We start from the raw sequence: 21,150 nt of genomic DNA on the forward strand, positions 1-21,150 counted from the left end.
TTTCAATGTGGAAAAGTATTGCGTGCGTGCCTGCTTTTCCCCGTTTTAAATTAGAAATCGGCTAAAACGGAACCCGGCAAAACTCTAACATGCGAAAAGTGCTGCCAGATTTGGGGAAATCAGCCTGACACCCCCCAAAAGATGCACTGACATTGGGGATCACTCTAGATACCCCCGAGTAGCCCTGCTGAAGGTATTTGGGGTACTTAAATGCTCTCAACAGCTGCTATTTCGCATCTTTGCAGAAGTGGTGAAGAATAGCATTTAGCAGTTTTTTTGCCTCAAAATAACTAGTCCCAGTAAATTTGGGGTACCTGAAAATGGGTGTTAGCATATTTTTAAGTTGCTAAAGTGTACTTTTATAAATCGATAAAAATCCACCTTCCGAAAGCACCTGCAAACTTAAAAACACCTGGGGCATACTTGGAGACCCCTCTGGAGTCTATTTCGCTAGTTTTTAAGTTTGTCCCCCAACTTTGGACTTTATCGCCCCCAAAATGAAAGTACTTTTTTGGGGTGTTCTGAAGACTTTTTTAAACTTTTTTTTTAACACAGCTTACTTTTGGGGGACTGTCCCACGGGTGCAGGGGGGTTTCCACAGCTTTGCACCCCAAAACCCCAATTCTGCACTTTTTTTCGACACCTATTCATAGGCAGGGCCAGATTAACAATGGGGCGGATGGAGCTACAGCTCCAGGCCTCTACATAAAAATAGGCCCATTGTCATGACAACACGATGTTGACTGACCATCTCCTCTCCACATGCTCAGCCATAAATCAAAAGTAGTAAAATTGTATTTCTATTTACCTCACAAAATGAAGCATTTTTTTCTTTTACATATTTAGGGAGACATTGGGCCCGAGAGTATAGCGGTGTACACGCCCACATGGCACTGGCCACACCCACACAGCACTGGTCACACCTCTTCTGCTTCTCATAATAGGCCCTTGTTCATTTTCAGCTCCAGGCCCATGTGGCCCTCAATCTGGCCCTGTTCATAGGCGAAACTTCTTTGCAGGTCCCATTGCATTGAGTTTCCGCACCGGCGAAAGTATTCGGAATTGAATATGGAGGAAAATTTTTGCAAGGCGTAATGACGTCACTCGCAATACTTCTCCGTGGAAACTGACTTTTCGCACCTAATTGAATACGGACCATAGTAGTATTTATTTTTAGTGGTGGACAAAATGGACAAATAGAGTCCCACTGCGGAAATAAAAAATGGGTACTCATCGGCCATCACCGGGTACTATCACCGGCATCGGAGCAGCGTTCACACCAGAAGGAAATAGATGCAGGAGCCAATCCAGAGTGATCCCGGAATGAAAGACAGGAGGTAGGAATAATTTCAGGGAATGCTCGCCCGGTGTTCGTCTCATCCTGCATTCGCAGCACGGCGGCTTGTGACAGTACCCCCCCTTGACGAGGGGTTAAAGAACCTCTAGACCCTGGTTTGTCAGGAAAGTTCTCAAAGAATCTTCTCTACGGGGTAGGAGCATGCAAAGACCTTTCAGGAATCCAAGAGCGCTCCTCCGGTCCATACCCTTTCCAGTGAACAAGAAACTGAAGACATCCTTGAGAAATTCTGGAGTCAAGGATCTTCTGCACCACAAACTCTTGGCGACCCTGGATGAGGTGGAGGCCTGACTGAATGCCTAGGAGTAAACCTGGAGGAAAGGAAAACCGGTTTAAGGAGAGAACAATGGAAAGTGTTATTGATCCTGAGAGTCTGTGGTAACTTCAGTCGAAAGGTCACAGGATTCACTTGGGAAATAATTCTAAAAGGGCCATTGAACATGGGGCCCAACTTTTGTGCTCTCTGGCGCAGGTTAATGTTTCTGGAGACAACCAAACCAAGTCTCCCACTTTGAAATTACAGGGCCTACGATGTCTGTCAGCCCAAACCTTGGAACGACCAGAAGCTTGAAGAAGCGAATGGTATACTTTCTCCTAGACTGACCGTAACCTGGAAACAGATGAAGGAGTTGTGGTTGACGTAGTCTCAAAGGAATTACTCATAGGGTGAATCCCAACATTGCATAAAAAAGGAGAGACTGACGAAGCAGAATGGCAGGAGTTGTATGTAAATTCAGCGAATGGCAAAAGAGTAATCCAGTTGTTTTAGCACTTGGAGATGAAGTAACGGAGGTACTGCTCCAGAAACTGGCCCGTTGGACTGTGGGTGGTAGCCTGATGACAGACTGACATTTATGCCCAGATCAGCACAAAAGCACCTCCAAAACCGAGCAACAAATTGGGTACCATGGTCTGAGACAATGTCTGATGGAAGTCCATGAAGTCTAAAAACATGTTGAATAAAGAGTACAGCTGAGGGGAACAGAATACACCATCTTTGAGAATCGGTCCAGATGACCAAACAGCGAGAAGATGACGGTTGATCCACTACAAAATTTATCGCAATATGAGTCCATGGTTTGAGAGGAGTAGGTAGTGGACATAACAGACCAAAAGGAGTGTCTTGTTTCTGGAACAGACATCACAAGCCACCACAAATTCACGAACATCACGAGACATGGACTGCCACCAAACAGAATGGGAAGTAGTTCCAGAGTCCTCGCAATTCCTGGATGACCAACAGCTTTGGAGGAGTCTTCAGGAGGAGCTTCCGACTGGCATTGCCTAAGAGAGTCAGCCAAGGTTCTTGTCAAAGCTAGATGAATCCGGGAAGCTGGAATGATGGTTTCTTCTCTAATACTAGGACAAAGGCCCTGATTCAGAGCCGGACGCTCTGAAAGAGCGCTCGCTCTGAATCTGGGCATTTTTTTTTTTTTTTTGTGCGGCCTCCTGGCCGCTCGCATAGCTGTGGGTAACCACCCACAGCTATTGCGAGCAGCCAGGATGATGGTCGCAATGGTCAAGACCATCGCGACCATCGGGCTTGCGACGAGACCCTTGTAGTAGGGTCTCGTGGTCGAAAGCCCAGAGAGCTTCTGGCTCTAATAGAGCCGGAAGCTCTCCCACTGACATCACTTATGATGTCAGTGGGGCCGCCCACAAACGGCAGGTGTTCGCTTGGGAACGCCTCCCTTTGTGAAGCCATGCCTACCAAACGGGGCGAGCTGTCAATTACCTTCAACAGCTCGCCCCCTTTGGTGCGAGATCCGGAGCGACAGAGAACCCTTCACTAGCCGGGTCTCGCGCATGCGCACGATGGAGCCGGCTCCGTCGTGCGCATGCCCAGTGGAGCAAACATCGACCCGGTTGCGAGCGCTCAGCGCTCGCGACCGGGTCTGAATCAGGCCCAAAGATCAATGGAAAAGCTATGAGAAATGGCATCCGCCTTCACGTTCTTGGAACTAGGTCGAAATGAGATGATAACGTTAAAGCGGGTGAAAAACAGGGCCCATCATGCTTGCCTAACATTCAGTCTCTTGGCAGTTTCAATATATGCCAGATTTTTATGATCAGTCAGAACTGAGACAACATGGTTAGCCCCTTCTAACCAGTGTCTCCAATCTTCAAACTCCCACTTAATGGCCAGAAGCTCTTGGTTGCCCACATCATAGTTTCTCTCTGCCAAGTCAAATTTTCGAGAGAAAAAGACGCATGTTTGTCATTTGTCATCTTCCAAATCTCTCTGAGAAAGGATGGCTCCAACTCCGATCTCAGAATCATCCACTTCAACCACAAAAGGAAGATCTGGATTGGGATGTCGGAGGACAGGAGCCGACACGAAAGCCGTTGAGGGAGTTGAAAGCGTGAATGGCACTGGAGGACCAATTAGCAACATCAGCCCCTTTCTTTGTCAACTTCACGATGGGAGAGACAATTGAGGAGAAGGATTTGATAAACCTGCGATAATAATTCGCAAACCCCAGGATATACTGAATGGCCTTAAGTGATGTGGGTTGTACCCAATCCAGGATAGCCTTCACCTTATTAGGATCCATGGAGAATCCATGAGAGGAGATGATGTAACCCAAGAAGGAGACCTCTTCCACCTCGAACTCACATTTCTCCAACTTGGCATACAAAATTATATCAAGAAGTCTCTGCAGCACCAGTCACGTGCTGTCGATGCTGTTTCTCAGATTTGGAGTAGATGAGGATGTCATCTAGGTAGACAACAGCAAAGACTCCCAGTAAATCTCATAATACCTCATTGATAAAGTCCTGGAAGACGGCTGGGGCTTTGGAGAGACCAAACAGCATGACTAGATATTCTAAGTGCCCTGAGTGGGTGTTGAATGCTGTCTTCCACTCATCTCCTTTCCGGATGCGGATAAGGTTATATGCTCCTCGCAAGTTAATTTTCGAAAAAATAGAAGCTTCCCTTAGTTGATTGAAGAGGACTGAGATGAACGGTAAGGGATACGCATTCTTCATATGGTTCTTATTCAATCCTCTAAAATCAATACAAGGTCGGAGTGATCCGTCTTTTTTCTGAACAAAAAAGAAACCGGGTCCTAACGGAGACTTGGATGGCCAAATAAATCCTTTTTCCAGAGCCTCCTGGATATACTCCTGCATAGCTTTATTCTCAGGAACCGACAAAGCATATATACCCTGCTTTTGGGGAGTCTGGTACCAGGTAAAAGATCGATGGTACAATCGAAGGACCGATGAGGTGGTAGAACATCGGCCTTCTTTTTAGAGAACACTTCAGCCTCTTCACGATAGGGAATGGGGATTGACTGAGACTCTGATGGAATGGCCACTGCTAGACGAACAGGATGAGACAGACAATGGGCAAAACAAGAGGCCCCCCACTGCAGTATTTCATCAGTTTGCCACTGGATCATTGGGTTATGCTTCTGAGGCCAAGGTAATCTTAGAACCACGGGTGCCAGTGGACATTGAAGAAGGAGAAACGATAGTTCTTCCAGATGCAGAGCTCTAATGGTCAACTGTAACGGTGGAGTCCGGAAAGTAATCAGAACTTTGGAAAGATTTCTGCCATCCAGACCAATGACTGTGACTGGACTACATAAAGGTTCAGGAGTAAGGACCTGATCCAGACCCGTTCACTAGATGCGGCCGCTCGCTCCCAGCATATGCAAATTTAGCTAAGTGACGTCAAGGCAGGCGATCGCATGGCAAGGCATAAGCACGCCCACTATATCTTGGCGAGCGATCACTTTGTGTTTATAGACACCCACCAGCCTGTCTTTAGCCGCCCACTAGCGCACATCATCTCCGGGAAGTATATACAACCATCACATCGGGTTCCATCGGATCTGACTGCAGCGCTTGCGGTTGCCTTTACCCTACTGCAAGCACTGCGAGCATTTCAGTGTAAAAACCAGCCAGGTGACGTGTACTCTGACGCTGCCGGTTAATTATGCACGCCTCTGAAACGGCGTTGAAACACTCAGGCACGCCTGCATTCGCAACTCCGCTCCCCCGTTACTACTGCCCTGCTCCTGTTATCACCCACAAACGGCCACTCCTGTCACTCATTCCACTGGGCTGTCTTTGCTTGACGAGCGAGCATTTCTCGGTCACTCGAACTAGTTCACACGCGCACACTGCGCAAATGCATAACATCGGCCAAGTACGAGCGAGCGGCAGATTGCGAGTGGGTCTGAATCAGGCCCTAAGTCCCAATGTCTCAAAGAACGCCAGGTCCATGAAGTTATCCGCAGCTCCACTATCAACAAAGGCGGAAACAGAAACTTGAGCGTATGGTGACTTGAGTATGGTGGGAAAAAGGACAGAATTTTCCGGAGAGATGGATGCAAGGCCTAGATGCAACTCTCCACTACCACCTAGATCTTGCCTTTTCCCGGCTTAACAGGACAAAGTTGAGCCATATGTCATTTACCTCCACAATATATACAAAGACCCAGTGTGCGTCTCCTCCGTTTCTCTTCTGCAGGAAGACGAAAAGCCCCCAATTGCATTGGCTCTTCCTGTTCAGCCAGAGACATCCAAAGAAGAGATCAAGGAGCCAGAGATGGCAGATTCTTTTCCAACCTGCGTTACCGGTGATGTCGGTCGATGCGGATGGTAAGACTCATCAGATGATCTAGGATTACTACAAAAGGATGTTGGACCAAGATGTCCTTTATCTGATCCGAAAGTTCCCCTGGGAACTGACTCCGGAGAGCTGAGTCGTTTCACCCAGAGTGAACGCCCAACTTACGGTATTCCGTACAATAGTCCTCCGCTGCCCTGTTCTCCTGTTTTAAGGACCGGAAGCTAGCCTCAGCCATGGCTGCTTTGTCCGGATCATCATAGAGTAATCCCAGGGCTGTGAAAAAGGAATCCACAGTCTGAAGTGCAGTAGAGGTGGAGGGAAAGCCGAAGGCCCATGTTTGGGGGTCTCCCTGTAGAAGGGAAATCACAATCCCGACTCTTTGGACCTCGGAACCCGAGGATAGGGGTTTGAGCTTAAAATAAAGTTTACAACTTTGTTTAAAGTTTATGAAGTCCTTGCGGTGCCCAGAAAACTGGTCCAGCATATTCAATTTGGGCTCAATGACAGTAGGATGGGCAGGTGCCGCCTGAGTCTCCTCCACTTGGAGGGAAAGTTCCTGCGCTTTCAGGGTCAGAGCCTGAATCTGGGCTGCCAGAATTTGCGCAGGATTCTGAACAGGCTCCATGACAAATACTTCCAAAAAATTTATTTGTGGCCGGTGATAATGTTAGGAATTGAGATATTGTCCGAAAAGGTTAATCCTCCAACAGCCTTGAGGGTGGTAATGCTTGGCTTGTTGCGGCCGTGGAGCAGCTTTGAGATCTGGAAGAGCGATCCCGGAATGAAAGACAAGAGGTAGGAGGAGTTTCAGCGATTGCTCGTCCGGTGTTCGTCTCCTACTGCATTCACAGTACGGCGGCTTGTGACAGATCCACACCCACCCCATGCTTTATACCAGCAGTACTGTACCTGCCAGGGCCAGACTGGCCATCTGGCAGTTCTGGCAAATGCTAGAAGGGCCGATGGCCAGATGGGCTGGTCCGGGCAGTGCCGCGAGGGGGGTCCCGGGGGCAGCAGTGAAGCAACACAGAGGTTTAAGGTGTGGTCAGACCAACCTTCCTGCCGGGCCCGGAAGTGAAAGTGACACTCCGCCGCCTGATGGAGCGACTCAACCCCGGAGCTTCTGCAGCTACTTGACTATTAGATGGGAACCCTGGCTGACATCCTTCCTGTGTCCCTGCCTGTTCAACCTCTAGCTTAGAAGGACCTGCTGCTTTCGGCTGCCCTTCCCTTCTTTAGCTGCTCCGCAGCAACCGATGGTCAATTGAGCCGGAGAGAGCGAAGCAGAGAAATACTGCCAGTTTGTTGTAAACCGGCTCTGCGCAGTCTGCAGAGCCAGATTACCACAAACTGGAGGTATTTCCCTGCCTCTCTGGCTCGCTCTCACCAGCTGAGCTTAAATGACCGTTCGGCCGCCCCGGAGGAACTATAGTATATGTCTCGTGGGATGCTGCATCAACATCTCATGAGACTTGCTTCTAGGACTCCGTGCACTGCAGCCTGCCCCGCCCTGCATCCCTCCTCTCTGCAGCCCAAATTTGTCACTTTCCTTCCATTCACTGAACCCCACCTTCCCCCTGCAACTAGAAGCCCTCCTCCCCCTGCAGTGCAGCACAAAATAATCCCCACTGCAGACTGACACCCACTTTCCCTCTGCAGCCAGACACCCCCTACCCCCTGTAGTGCAGCTTGTACTCCTGCAGTTAGAAGCCTCCCTTCCGTCTACAATACAGCCCGATTCCCCCCCCTCCTTCCCCCTGCAGACAGAAACCCACCCTGCTGCTGAAGTGCAGCCCTAATCCCCCTGCAGACAAATACTCACCTTCCCCTGCAGTGCAGCCCAAATCCCCCCTTTCCCCTGGAGACAGAAACCCACCTCTCCTTGCATCCACAAGCCCCCTACCCCTTGCAGTCCGAATCCCACTCCTTCCAGCTGCCAGCACTATAAAGAATTATTAACAGTGAAGACAATGGTGAGACAGCTACACCCCAGTCTACATGGGCAAGTCAAACTTACAAATTATTCTCTCTCTCTCTCTCTCTCTCTCTCTCTCTCTCTCTCTCTCTCTCTCTCTCTCTCTCTCTCTCTCTCTCTCTCTCTCACACTCACTTACTCACTCACTCACTCCCTCCCTCCCCTTCATACATGCAGGTCCACCTGTGCTGGCTGGTGCCTGTAGTCCCAAAGCTTCATACACATCTCATATAACTTATTTTGCACTCTGCCTCTTTGTCTCTTCTTAGACAATATACAGAGTGTCTCATGCCCAGTCTGCCTCTCTCTGCTCCCCTTCTCTTTCACATAGGACAGCAATACACAGACTTTTCTATTGCAGCTATCAAACTCTCAGCTGCAGCCCATCTCTATCCTACAGGAATGGCTCCTATAACTACACTGCTACCACAGCGACCCCCCCCCCACCACCTTTCATGGCTGCTGGGGGGCTTTTATGCATAAGGGACTCCTCTTGTCCCTTAACAAAAAAGCTACTGAGAAATTCCTCTTCCCCATCTCTTCAACACATATACTGACATCTCTTACCCCTCTCATGGGAGCTGTAAACTTCACTGAGCGGCTCACACTGCAACCTTCCAGCTCTTTCTCTGTGGTCTCTCACAGACTTTATCTCAGTGGTCTTACTCCAGATCTCTCTCCTTTGGCGTTAGATGGGCATTGTGACAGCCACCACGGCCCCGCCAATCTCCCCCTGCCAGGGGAGCACGAGGGCTACATTTCTGCTTCCAGCTCTAACTCTTCCCAAAGATGTCTGCTCTCTCCCAAATTCTTCTTCTCAATTCCTTTGTTCTTCCTCCCCCCTCCTTTCTCTTCTCTGCTTGTTACACACCCAGTCTTCCCACCCCTGCGTGTCTATCTCTCCAGCCCCCTCCTTTACCTGAAAACTGATCCCCAGGGTCTCAGGAATGTAGTATCTGCAACAGGCAGTAATCTTTAACACTGAAAAACTGAGAGGGGTGTATTTACAAATACCATCCCCTAGAGGGTGTTACATTCTCCTCCCATTAGGTAGGTATGCTTTAAAAATATATACTTTTTTTTTTTATATACCTGGCTAATAACTTGCACATGCAGGCACATCCGACTTACACTGGTGAAACCTTGCAATTTTGTACGTCACCCCACATAATGAGAAAAAAAATTTCAGTGGTGAAACTCACATTAGTTCACATTTGCATGGGAAAAAAAAACATTAACAGTGAACAGTATGCAAAAAAAATTCACATTTTCAAATATATATCCCACTACCCCCAATGTGTATAATAACACACGAGTCACGGGTGTCCTCAACACGTTTGTACATAGATGAAATATAAATGGCAATATTACTGTCATACAATGGAGTACCTGCCAGGCCTGCCCTTTGAGTCTCCTCCCCTCCTTGGGTCAAAAGGAGACAGGTGGCTCTCATGGCCCCTCCCAATAACCCAAAACTTTTGCGGGTGCAGGGTGCACTTCCGCCAGCTCTTCTCTCATGCTGGGCAACTTTTTACATGTGCTCCCTCCAACTCCTGGAGGAACACACAACAATTCCACTGAGCTCGCTCTCCTCGCTTCCCATGGAGATGGGATGAATGGCACTACAAGTCCCAGGATTACTTCACACATGTACTTCTGCTTTTAAACAGTCTCTGAAAGACTTTGGCACTACCACCATTTTGTACTCGACACTTTGTCCTACTGCGGATTTACACTGGTAACTTTAAACAATGGGGTCAATCTCCGCCTCCTGAACGCTTGGTCTCGCTGGGACACCCAGAGAGGATCAGACACGGTGTCTACCAAGGGGTTTGCTCCAGCTGGATGTACTGCACCTAGTCTCTGTATTCTGGGAGCACTTCTTCCATTTTACTGTGCTCGAGCCCCACGTTGGGCACCATTTTGTAACCCCCCTTAAGTGCGCGGTGTGGTACATAGGTGCATTTGGAGTGATATACCTCCTATTGCCCCAGGCTAGCTCTCCAGGGTGTGGGCAATACCTGAGAAGGGGGTCCCTGCCCATGCAGGCTTTATAACAGTCACACATATACAGTAGATATAGGTATAAATAGACACATGCAGCAACAGTTCTTTTGACTAACTTGGGCGCCAGACCTTCTCTTATAAAAATATACCACTTTATTTCTCTCATCCTGCACATGACTTTAAAGGACAAGCATATACTTGGCATGTCAGATGGTATATGACAATCTTATGGATATGGTTACATTACATCACACTCTTCTTCACTAGCACAGTCTTTAAGCACAGTCACAATGAATGCTGTGCATTTTGCATACACAGGTTCATCTGGCCTTTTGATGGCTGGTGCTGTAGTTCTCCACTTCATACGTGCAGGTCCACCTGGCCCTTTGCTGGCTGGTGCCTGTAGTTCTCCACTTCATACGTGTAGGCCCACCTAGCCCTATGCTGGCTGGTGCCTGTAGTTCTCCACTTCATACGTGCAGGTCCACCTAGCCCTCCGCTGGCTGGTGCCTGTAGTTCTCCACTTCATACATGCAGGTCCACCTGGCCTTAAGCTGGCTGGTGCCTGTAGTCCCACAGCTTCACACACATCTCACATAACTTCTTTTGCACTCTGCTTCTTCTTTGTCTCTTCTTAGACAATATAGAGAGTGTCTCATACCCAGTCTGCCTCTCTCTGCTCCCCTTATCTTTCACATGGGACAGCAATACACAGACTTTTCTATTGCAGCTATCAAACTCTCAGCTGCAGCCATCCCTATCCTATAGGAATGGCTCCTATAACCACACTGCTACCACATTGACCCCCAGAGCTGGCCCTAGGCATAGGAATAATAAGCAAATGCCTAGGGGCGACTGGAATGCCTAGGGACATTCCAGGGCTCTGCCGCAGTTCCCCCCTCCCCACTTGCGCTGCATGCCCCTCCCCCCTGCTGCCGCTGCCGTGTGGAAAGCCGTGCTTGGATCAAGTGGCTGATCCCAGCATCGGCACAGCAGGAGGAGATGTGTCCCGTGCGGGGCACATCAGCGTCCGGCGCTGGGATGATATTTCTGCTCCCAGCCCCGGGGAAGCATAGGCGGCGGGTAGCCGGCGCTGGGACGGTGTATGTGTTCCCAGCGCCGGCCAATCATCGGGTGCGGCGGGCAGGACTTGGCTCCGGGTGCGGGCTTACTGTAGCCCGTCACCCGGTAGCCTTGGCACAGCGTCGGCCGCGGCGGGTGTTTGGCTCTGGCCACGAGCCAAACCCGGCTAGCAGCCAATAGGAGGCAGACGCGACGAGCCAGTCGCGGCTTGCCGCATCATAGCCCCGCCCACTCGGTGTGTCTTGTGTCAGATGCCGCTGAGCGGGAAAAGGCAGTACGGAGGAGTGAAGACCTCCCAAAGAGTGCATCGCGGCAAGAGTTCCGGCGGCCACAGAAGAGGCCAGAAGACGCCGTGATCAACAAGGAAGACAGGCGGCGCCAGCTGGAAGAAGCAAAGAAGAAGAGGCGGTGCCGCTGGCCAAGACGGGTCAGCGGCCGAAGAATGCGGCTGAGGACCGGAGAGGACTAGTGGAAAGGGGGTGGAAAGTAAAAGAGCCAACGAAGCACCCCCCCGCAGCCTCTTCCAACGGAGCAGGTAGGCCCTCCATGAGGCCTACCATATACCCCCTCCCTAGACCACAGGGTTGTCAGGCACTAGGCCCGTGGGGGCACTGTTGGGCAATAGGGCCGTGGACATATAGATGGGCGCAAAGCCCAGGCTACATAGGGGGCATTAGGCCGTAGAGGGAGTTATTTCGCTATTAGGTGTAAGTGACCTGGGTACTAGGCCTAGGTCACTATTGAATAAAGTAGGCGGGCACTAGGCCCATGGCCAAAAGAAGGGCCACCTGTTTCTAGGAGCACTAGTCAAAATTTTACCTAGGGCACCAAATGGGCTCTGGTGACCCCCCCTTTAATGGCTGCTGGGGGGATTTTATGCATAAGGGACTACTCTTGTCTCTTAACAATAAAGCTACTGGGAAATTATTCTTCCCCATCTCTTCAACACATATACTGACATCTCTTACCCCTCTCATGGGAGCTGAAAACTTCACTGGGCGGCTCATACTTCAACCTTCTAGCTCTTTCTCTGTGGTCTCTCTCTCACTCCAGACCTCTCTCCTTTGGTGTTAGATGGGCATCGTGGCAGCCAGCAAGGCCCCACCAATATCCCCCTGCCAAGGGAGCACGAGGGATACATTTCTGCTTCCAGCTCTGACTCTTCCCAAAGATGTCTGCTATCTCCCAAATTCTTTGTTCTTCCTCCCTCTCCCTCCTCTTCTCTGCCTGCTACACACCTAGTCATCCCACCCCTGCGTGTCTATCTCTCCAGCCCCCTCCTTTACCTGAAAACTGATCCCCAGGGTCTCCGGAATGTAGTATCTGCAACAGGCTGTAATCTTTAACACTGAGAGGGGTATTTACAAATACCATCCCCTAGAGGGTGTTAACATATATACAGTGCATCCGGAAAGTATTCACAGCGCGTCACTTTTTCCACATTTTGTTATGTTACAGCCTTATTCCAAAATGGAATAAATTAATTTTTCTCCTCAAAATGCTACACACAATACCCCTTAATGACAACATGTAAAAAGTTTTTTTTTAGATTATTGCAAATTTAATTAAAAAAAAAGCTAAGAAATCACATGTACATAAGTATTCACAGCCTTTGCTATATACTTTGCTGATGCACTTTTGGCAGCAATTACAGCCTCAAGTCTTTTTGAATATGGTGCCGCAAGCTTGGCACACCTATCTTTGGGCAGTTTCGCCCATTCCTCAAGCTCCATCAGGTTGGATGGGAAGCGTCGATGCACAGCCATTTTCAGATCTCTCCAGAGATGTTCAATCGGATTCAAGTCTGGGGTATGGCTGTGCCACTCAAAGACATTCACAAAGTTGTCCTGAAGCCACTCCTTTGATATCTTGGCTGTGTGCTTAGGGTAGTTGTCCTGTTGAAAGATTAACCGTTGCCCCAGTCTGAGGTCAAGACCACTCTGGAGCAGGTTTTCATCCAGGATGTCTCTGTACATTGCTGCATTCATCTTTCCCTCTATCCTGACTAGTCTCCCAGTTCCTGCCGCTGAAAAACATCCCCACAGCATGATGCTGCCACCACCATGCTTCACTGTGGGGATGGTATTGGCCTAGTGATGAGCGGTGCCTGGTTTCCTCCAAACAGAACGCCTGCCATTCACGCCAAAGAGTTCAATCTTTGTCTCTCAGGTGCATTTGAGAGTCCTTCAGGTGCATTTTGGCAAACTCCAGGTGGGCTGCCATGTGCTTTTTACTAAGGAGTGGCTTCCATCTGGCCACTCTAGCATACAGGCCTGATTGGTGGATTGCTGCAGAGATGGTTGCTGCAGAGATGGTTGTCCTTCTGGAAGGTTCTCTCGTCTCTCCACAGAGGAATGCTGTAGCTTTGTCAGAGTGACCATCGGGTTCTTGGTCACCTCCCTGACTAGGGCCCTTCTCCCACGATCGCTCAGTTTAGATGGCTGGCAAACTCTAGGAAGAGTCCTGGTGGTTCTGAACTTCTACCATTTACGGATGATGGAGGCCACTGTGCTCATTGGGACCTTAAAAGCAGCAGATATTTTTCTGTACCCTTCCCCAGTTTTGTGCCTCGAGATAATCCTGTCTCGGAGGTCTACAGACAATTCCTTGGACTTCATGCTTGGTTTGTGCTCTGATATGCACTGTCAAGTGTTGGACCTTATATTAACAGGTGTATGCCTTTCAAAATCATATCAAATCAACTGAATTTATCACAGGTGGACTCCAATTAAGTTGCAGGAACATCTCAAGGATGATCAGTGGAAACAGGATGCACCTGGGCTCAATTTTGAGCTTCATGGCAAAGGCTGTGAATACTTATGTGCATTGTGTTTTTTTTTTTTATTAAATTTGCAAAAATCTCAAAAAACTTTGTACACATTGTCATTATGGGGTATTGTGTCTAGAATTTTGAGGACAAAAATGAATTTATTCCATTATGGAATAAGTCTGTAACATAACAAAATGTGGAAAAAGTGAAGCGCTGCGAAAACTTTCCGGATGCACTGTAATCATATGACACACGAGTCTGTGATAGCAGTTCAGCACTTGCACTTTTATGCAGACTGCGCTGCTCCAGTGCCTTCCTCCCATATAATACAGATAATGGAGAAAGATATGGTGGCACTTGGAGTCTTAAGATGGGTGCACACTAAACGACTGTGTACCCAGCGATGCGATCCACGACCCCAGCACTGTGGGCCAACATATCAGGCGGTCCGTACACACTGGGCGATCCAGTGCACGACAGCCCGATATGCCGGCCCCCACCTCAAAGAGCTGCATTGCCTGATTTTACTCCATGTACAAAAGATCAGGCGATACGGATGACGACCCCACGGTGTGACACACTGCACAATATTGATGCGTCGGAATCGGACAAATTGTTAACAATATCGTGTAGTGGGTACCCAGCTTTAAGCAAAGTCAGTACATTATTTGTCTAGCATACCAAAGTTTAGGACCTGTCCCGTGTGGCTTTGCTTAAGACTCTGAATGCCACCATATCTTTTTCCATTCGCTCTCACATAATATATACAGTCAGGTGCATAAATATTGGGACATTGACAGAATTTTCATATTTTGCCCTCTATTCACCACCACAATGGCTTTGAAATGAAACAAACAAGATGTGCTTTAACTGCAGACTTTCAGATTTAATTTGAGGGTAATTACATCCAAATCAGGTGAACGGTGTAGGAATTCTATATGTTTATATATGTGCCTCCCACTTTTTAAGGGGCCAAAAGTAATGGGACAACTCAACAATCCTAAATCTAACTTTCACTTTTGAACACTTTGTTGCAAATCCTTTGCAGGCAATTACAGCCTGGAACGCATAGACATCACCAGACGCTGGGTTTCATCCCTGGTGATGCTCTGCCAGGCCTCTTCTGCAAATGTCTTCAGTTCCTGCTTGTTCTTGGGGCATTTTCCCTTCAGTTTTGTCTTCATCAAGTGAAATGCATGCTCAATCGAATTCAGGTCAGGGGATTGACTTGGCCATTGCATAACATTCCACTTTTTAGCCTTAAAAAACTCTTTGGTTGCTTTTGCAGTATGCTTCGGGTCATTGTCCATCTGCACTGTGAAGCGCCGTCCAATGAGTTCTGAAGCATTTGACTGAATATGAGCATATAATATTGCCCGAAACACTTCAGAATTCATTCTGCTGCTTTTGTCAGCATTCACATCATCAACAAATACAAGGGAACCAGTTCCATTGGCAGCCATACATGCCCACGCCATGACACTACCACCACCATGCTTCACTGATGAGGTGGTATGTTTTGAATCATGAGCAGTTCCTTTCCTTCTCCATACTCTTCTCTTCCCATCACTCTAGTACAAGCTGATCTTTGTCTCATCTGTCCATAGGATGTTGTTCCAGAACTGCAATGGCTTTTTTAGATGTTGTTTGGCAAACTCTAATCTGGTCTTCCTGGTTTTGTAGCTCACCAATGGTTTACATCTTGTGGTGAACCCTCTATATTCACTCTTGTGAAGTCTTCTCTTGATTGTTGACTTTGACACATATACACCTACCTCCTGGAGAGTGTTCTCGATTTGGCCAACTGTTGTGAAGGGGTTTTTCTTCACCAGGGAAATAATTCTTCTGTCATCCACCACAGTTGTTTTCCGTGGTCTTCCGGGTCTTTTGGTGTTGCTGAGCTCTCCGGTGCGTTCTTTCTTTTTAAGAATGTTCCAAACAGTTGATTTGGCCACACCTAATGTTTTTGCAATCTCTCTGATGGGTTTGTTTTGATTTTTCAGCCTAATGATGGCTTGCTTCACTGATAGTGACAGCTCTTTGGATCTCATATTGAGAGTCGACAGCAACTGATTCCAAATGCAAATGTCACACCTAGAATCAACTCCAGACCTTTTCCCTGCTTAATTGATAATGAAATAGCGAGGGAATAGCCCACAACTGTCCATGAAATAGCTTTTGAGTTGATAGTCCCATTACTTTTGGCCCCTTAAAAAGTGGGAGCCACATATAGAATCCGTTGTAATTCCTACACTGTTCACCTGATTTGGATGTAATTACCCTCAAATTAAATCTGAAAGTCTGAAGTTAAAGCACATCTTGTTTGTTTCATTTCAAAGCCATTGTGGTGTTGAATAGAGGCCAAAATATGTAAATTCTGTCAATGTTCCAATATATATGCACCTGACTCTATATATTATTATACGAGGGAAAGGCGGGACTCTTGTGTGCAATGAGCGGGTGTTCTGTGCCTTATTTGACAAGTCATCATGAGTGCCACCTGTTCCTTGTATGTTTATCCATCTTGGCTAAAGAGTTAATTTGGAGTGCACCAGACGCACTACAAATTCAATTAGCGCAGGAGTGCTGGCCCTACAACATTTTGGGTGCTAAGTGACGAGATGGGGTACGCTCCAAAAAATTATTGCACAGGGTGCTGCTTGACCTGGAGCCGGTCCTGCCCCTCGGTGCTCTTCACTGCCACTGTACCTATTCCCTTGGAGTTGAGTATGGAATCCCGGAGGTCGGGATGCCATCGGTCAGAATACTGACAGTGCCATCCTGACAGTCAGAATCCTGACACTACAAGGTAACCTGCCTAACGCTAACCCTTACCCCTAACCCTACATCCCCGATGAATAAACCTAACCTCCCCCCTAGTGCCTAAACCTAACCTTCCCCTTCCCACACCCTAAATCTACCCCTTACCACTTGGTGTCTAACCCTAACCCTTCCCATAGTGTCTAACCCCTAAACCTAACTCTCCCCTAACCCCCGATACTTACCTTCGGGATGCCGGCTGTCGGGATACAGGAGAAGTGTCGGGAACCCTGCGCCAATATTTTGACTGTCGGGATCCCACACACTGGGATCCTGACTACATCCCGTTCCCTTGTACTGTGTATGGCATAATGTATAAGGGAAACTATTACTGTGTGGCATAACGTGAATGGGCTCTGTATGGTGTAACGTGAATAAGGGACACTATTGTGTGGTCTTATGTGACGAAGGTACACTACTGTGCGTTGTGATGTGACTAAGGGGCACTACTGTGCGGTGTAATGTGTCTAACGGGCACTACTGTGCGGCGTAATGTGACAAAGGGGCACTACTGTGTGGCATAATTTGATTTGGGGGTACTATTGTATGGTCACGCCCCTTATCAGCGGACCACACCTGGTTCTTTTGGGCACAAGCCTATGGCGGGCGCTCTCACTTCTTCGCCTATGGACGGCACCAATGCTTTTTATGCACACAGGGCACCAAAATGTGTAGTAATGGCTCTGCTTTGGTGTGCACAGATGTGCAGTCCTCTGTGTTCAGCACCCCTGCCCTAAAGAAATCCTACAGTGAACGCTATCTAATCCTCTATAACTGCTAAGCCTGGGCTCCGTCAATTGGCAAAATACCTTCCCTTTTCTTTGTGTGCGACCTCCACCAATGAACTGCCAGCTTTACAGAAACCAACCAAATACCAAATGTCTGACTATGGCACATTTTTTAATCCCCTGCAGAATGTCCTCTGTTGTATGTATTTTAATACAGAGAATGATGTATACTTGTAGGTTGTTCTAATATTAATTATATTTGTAATCACATAGGCTAAGAAGTAGGAGGAGTCAGGAATAGTAAGGGGAGGAATCTATGCCAGGAGCCAGGTGATGACGCAAGATGGGCCTGTCTGCTTTAAATGCCAGGGCCTATTTTTAGTCCCAGTCCAGCCCTGGTACCTGCAGAGGCTCATCCACATTACCCTGTCATTACATGCTAATGCCCCTACCCACCACGATTATTATTATTATGACCATTACAGTGGTTGGTGATATCACCATCATAGAACCTTGTTTGCCCTATGGACCCCGTGGCCAGAAATCCTTCTGCTTGTTTCCTTTATAATAAAAATAGTTACCTTACTGCGCTGTTTGTTGCCAGGAACAGAATAGTTCGCTTGGCTTATGTAGTGTAGCCCTGGATCACAGATCAGTTCCAATGTTGCCTACTGTATGTCTTTTAAATCCAACTACTACATTTTCCAAACGCTCTATTGTACTGATATTTACCTTGTTTGGAATTTTCTATTGTCACAGTGTTAATTATTTTGTAATAGTTTTATATTATATTGTATTTATTTTGTTAGGCCTTGCCACTGACCCCTCTCAGTTGTACACTTTCAGATTAAAATGCTAAATGTGTAAATTCTTAGACAGCTTAATAGAGGGAAGCCATGACCTCCTCTATGGTACATGTAAATCATTTGTTTGTGTGCAGCTTCACAGCCGCAGTGTGGGGCAGAGCAGGAATGTGCTGAAGCAGTGTGCTCCCAGCCTATACAGAGTGAAACTGGCTGTGAGTGTGTGGGGGCCTCCGGCACAGAGACTGGCACACAGAAAGACCTTGCGGAGGAGGAAGTGGTGACCTGCAAATTACCTGGTAAATGTAAATAGAGAGATACTTTGGTGATTATCAGCTATTTAAAATCATGTCTGGTTCTGTTTTTCTTTTTCAAATATTCCATGTGGTTCTTATTTTACAAAAATAGTACGTGTAACAAAACTCCTTTCCTATAAAATAGATATTCCTCTATTCCTCTAACAGTAAAAATAGTTTGCAGTCTGATAAACTCACTTTCAAAGAACTTAGCCAAATGTCTATAGGAATATTCAGTATATTTACAAAACATGAATTAATTGCTGTTTTTTTCAGGTGTACATTTAATCGGGTTGGGAACGGGATACCAGCGCTCGGGATCCTGGCGGTCAGAGTCCCAACACCGGCATTCCGACAGGGTTAGGAAACCGACACATGTCGGTTATTATCCTAACCCTCCCCCCCAGTGCCTAAACCTCACCTTAGTCACTATTGCATAACCTCTAACCCTCACCCCAGTGCCTAACCCTCACCCTAGTGCATAACCCCTAACCCTCCCCCTAACTCCACTACTTACCATCGCAATGCCGATGCCGGGATTCTGAGCACCTGCATCCCAGCAGCCGGGATGTCAACTACATCCCTATTTAATCAAACATACTGTATACTTCACTGAGTGCATTTCTAGTCTCTCCCATGTATGATGGATCCATTCTCTGTTTTATATTCCCTTATCCAGTGTGCTGCACACATCTGTCAGTAGTTCGGCTCTCAGCCCCCGAGCCTTTTGACCACATCAATGCTTGGTTACAGAAGTATGCTCACTTAGCATAATGTAATCAAGTACTTTAAAGTCAGGTTGTTACTTTTGCAAATGTGTATTTCATTCAGGAATTGCTAACTGCCTTTGTTACACCTATATACATGATATGTGGTAATAAGTAAACAATTCTCAGGAAAAAAAAATCAGTTGTACAAACCTAGGGGTACTTTTACTAAGAATCGGATTTGCCGTCTATTGCAATCTACTGGACATTGCCGTCGGATTGCTGTCTAAAAATAATGTATTTAGTAACCATCGGATTTGTGTGTCAATAGAAGTCTGGCGGCGATGTCCATTGTATATATTCTGTCTAAAACTCCAGTCTGATTTACCTCTTTCCAATAGAATCCTTCGTCAATCTGTGGCAGATTGACAGCACTGCAAAGATCACTATTATCTGTGCGGGCTTAGTATTATGAATATGGTTTAAAATGTGTAGAATTAAAAAAACAACAATGTTTGGGGTCCCCCCCCAAATCAATAATCAGACCTGGACCTGTCAGCCTGGACTGGTCCAAAAACCAGCACCAGGCTGAAACAGTCAGGGGAATAAAACTATATCAGGGAAACACACAGCGTGTAACCATCTTGCATACAGTTTACCAGTTCCAAACTGGTCAGCCCATGGCTAGAATGCCTAGAGAAGTCGGGACCCCCACTTAAAAAAATAGGGTCCTCCCAAGCGAGCGACAACCAGCTCAAGTCTCTTACCTTCAGCCCCTAGACTTGGGATACGGGGATAATAAAGCAAGGTAAATAAAGTATTAAATAATATTGTTTTTTACAGGTAACCTACAAGTCCCAGCAAGCCAGTCCTGGCATGATGGCACTTGTCAAACCACAAGCGCCAACATGCCTGGACTTTAAGTAAAAAAATATTAAAATAAGCCACACGCATGTATAGTTCTAATAAATAACCAATCCCCCACACACCCCTTGGTGATCTATTTACTAAGCAGTGTTAGGAGACAAAGTGAAAAGTTATAAGGTGCCAGCCAATCCACTCCTAACTACCATCTCACAGGCTGTGTTTGAAAAATGACAGTTGGGAGCTGATTGGCTGGCACCTTATCACTTTTCACTCTGTCTCCTAACACTGCTTAGTAAATAGACCCTTGTTCTCCAATTTAATATTCACCAAATCCTTTGATCAGGTCCTCTTCGGTCCACGAAGCATCCATGGATCTTGGCAAAACAGAAGACGCCGGGACTCACTGCAGGGCACCGGCGAATGTGATAGGGTCACTAGAGGTCACTGTACATTGAAAATTAATGGGGATGCGCTGAGTGGCTGAGAGTGTGGGGGCTTTATTACTCGTTACTCTTGACTCTTGCACGCAAAGCCCAGCCCAGGGCTGGTTAACGGCATGACAGGGAACCCATGCTGTGTGTCTCCCTGCCTATTGTTATTTCCTCCCCCCCGTCAACTATTTCAGCCTGGTACTTTTTTTTGGAAAATATGGGTAAACCCAAAACTGTATTCTCCCACTATTTTCCAATACCAGCTCAGGCTGAGAGGTCAGGGGATAGTTTTTTATTTGAGGGGGGAATCCCGGACATTTTTAAAAAGAATTTAACCTTTTATACAACAATCAGAACACAAAGCCTGCACAGATCAAACACGCCTGCCATAGACAGGTCTATTTTTTCTGCAGTTTTCCCGTCAGTTAACTGTCAGATTTTTATAATTTATCTAGTACATTATATAAGATGACACTTGGAAGCTGATTGGTTGCTGTGGGCAATTTTTACTCACAAGTACATGTGTGAAAAAGTCTATATATAAAGCTGGAGATTGAAATGAATATGAAATCAGTGTATTGTGTGGGAGTAGCAGCAGCCCAGTATTACAGAACATTGATGTTCTATCTTCATCCGACAGTTATGACTGTGCCACTTTCATTTTTTTGCAGGTTGTTATTTCCTGGGGAAGACCATGCAACTTGCAAAACGACATTCTGCT

At 47.1% G+C, this 21,150-nt stretch overlaps 1 protein-coding gene across 1 annotated transcript in view; it reads left to right on the forward strand.

The window, feature by feature from the left end:
- The window catches only part of NFKB1 (nuclear factor kappa B subunit 1), a 162,212-nt gene that overhangs the window by 119,745 nt on the left and 21,317 nt on the right, over positions 1 to 21,150 (forward strand). Inside the window, exons 14-15 of the mRNA XM_088453232.1 lie at positions 18,266 to 18,427; positions 21,101 to 21,150. The exon at positions 21,101 to 21,150 is cut by the window's right edge and continues 92 nt beyond it. Of these exons, the coding sequence (XP_088309358.1) occupies positions 18,266 to 18,427; positions 21,101 to 21,150 (212 nt within the window). The remainder of the gene's footprint in view (positions 1 to 18,265; positions 18,428 to 21,100) is intronic.

The sequence above is a fragment of the Taudactylus pleione genome, unplaced genomic scaffold, assembly GCF_031769625.1.
Source record: "Taudactylus pleione unplaced genomic scaffold, aTauple2 ptg000573l, whole genome shotgun sequence".
Taxonomy (NCBI): domain Eukaryota; kingdom Metazoa; phylum Chordata; class Amphibia; order Anura; family Myobatrachidae; genus Taudactylus; species Taudactylus pleione.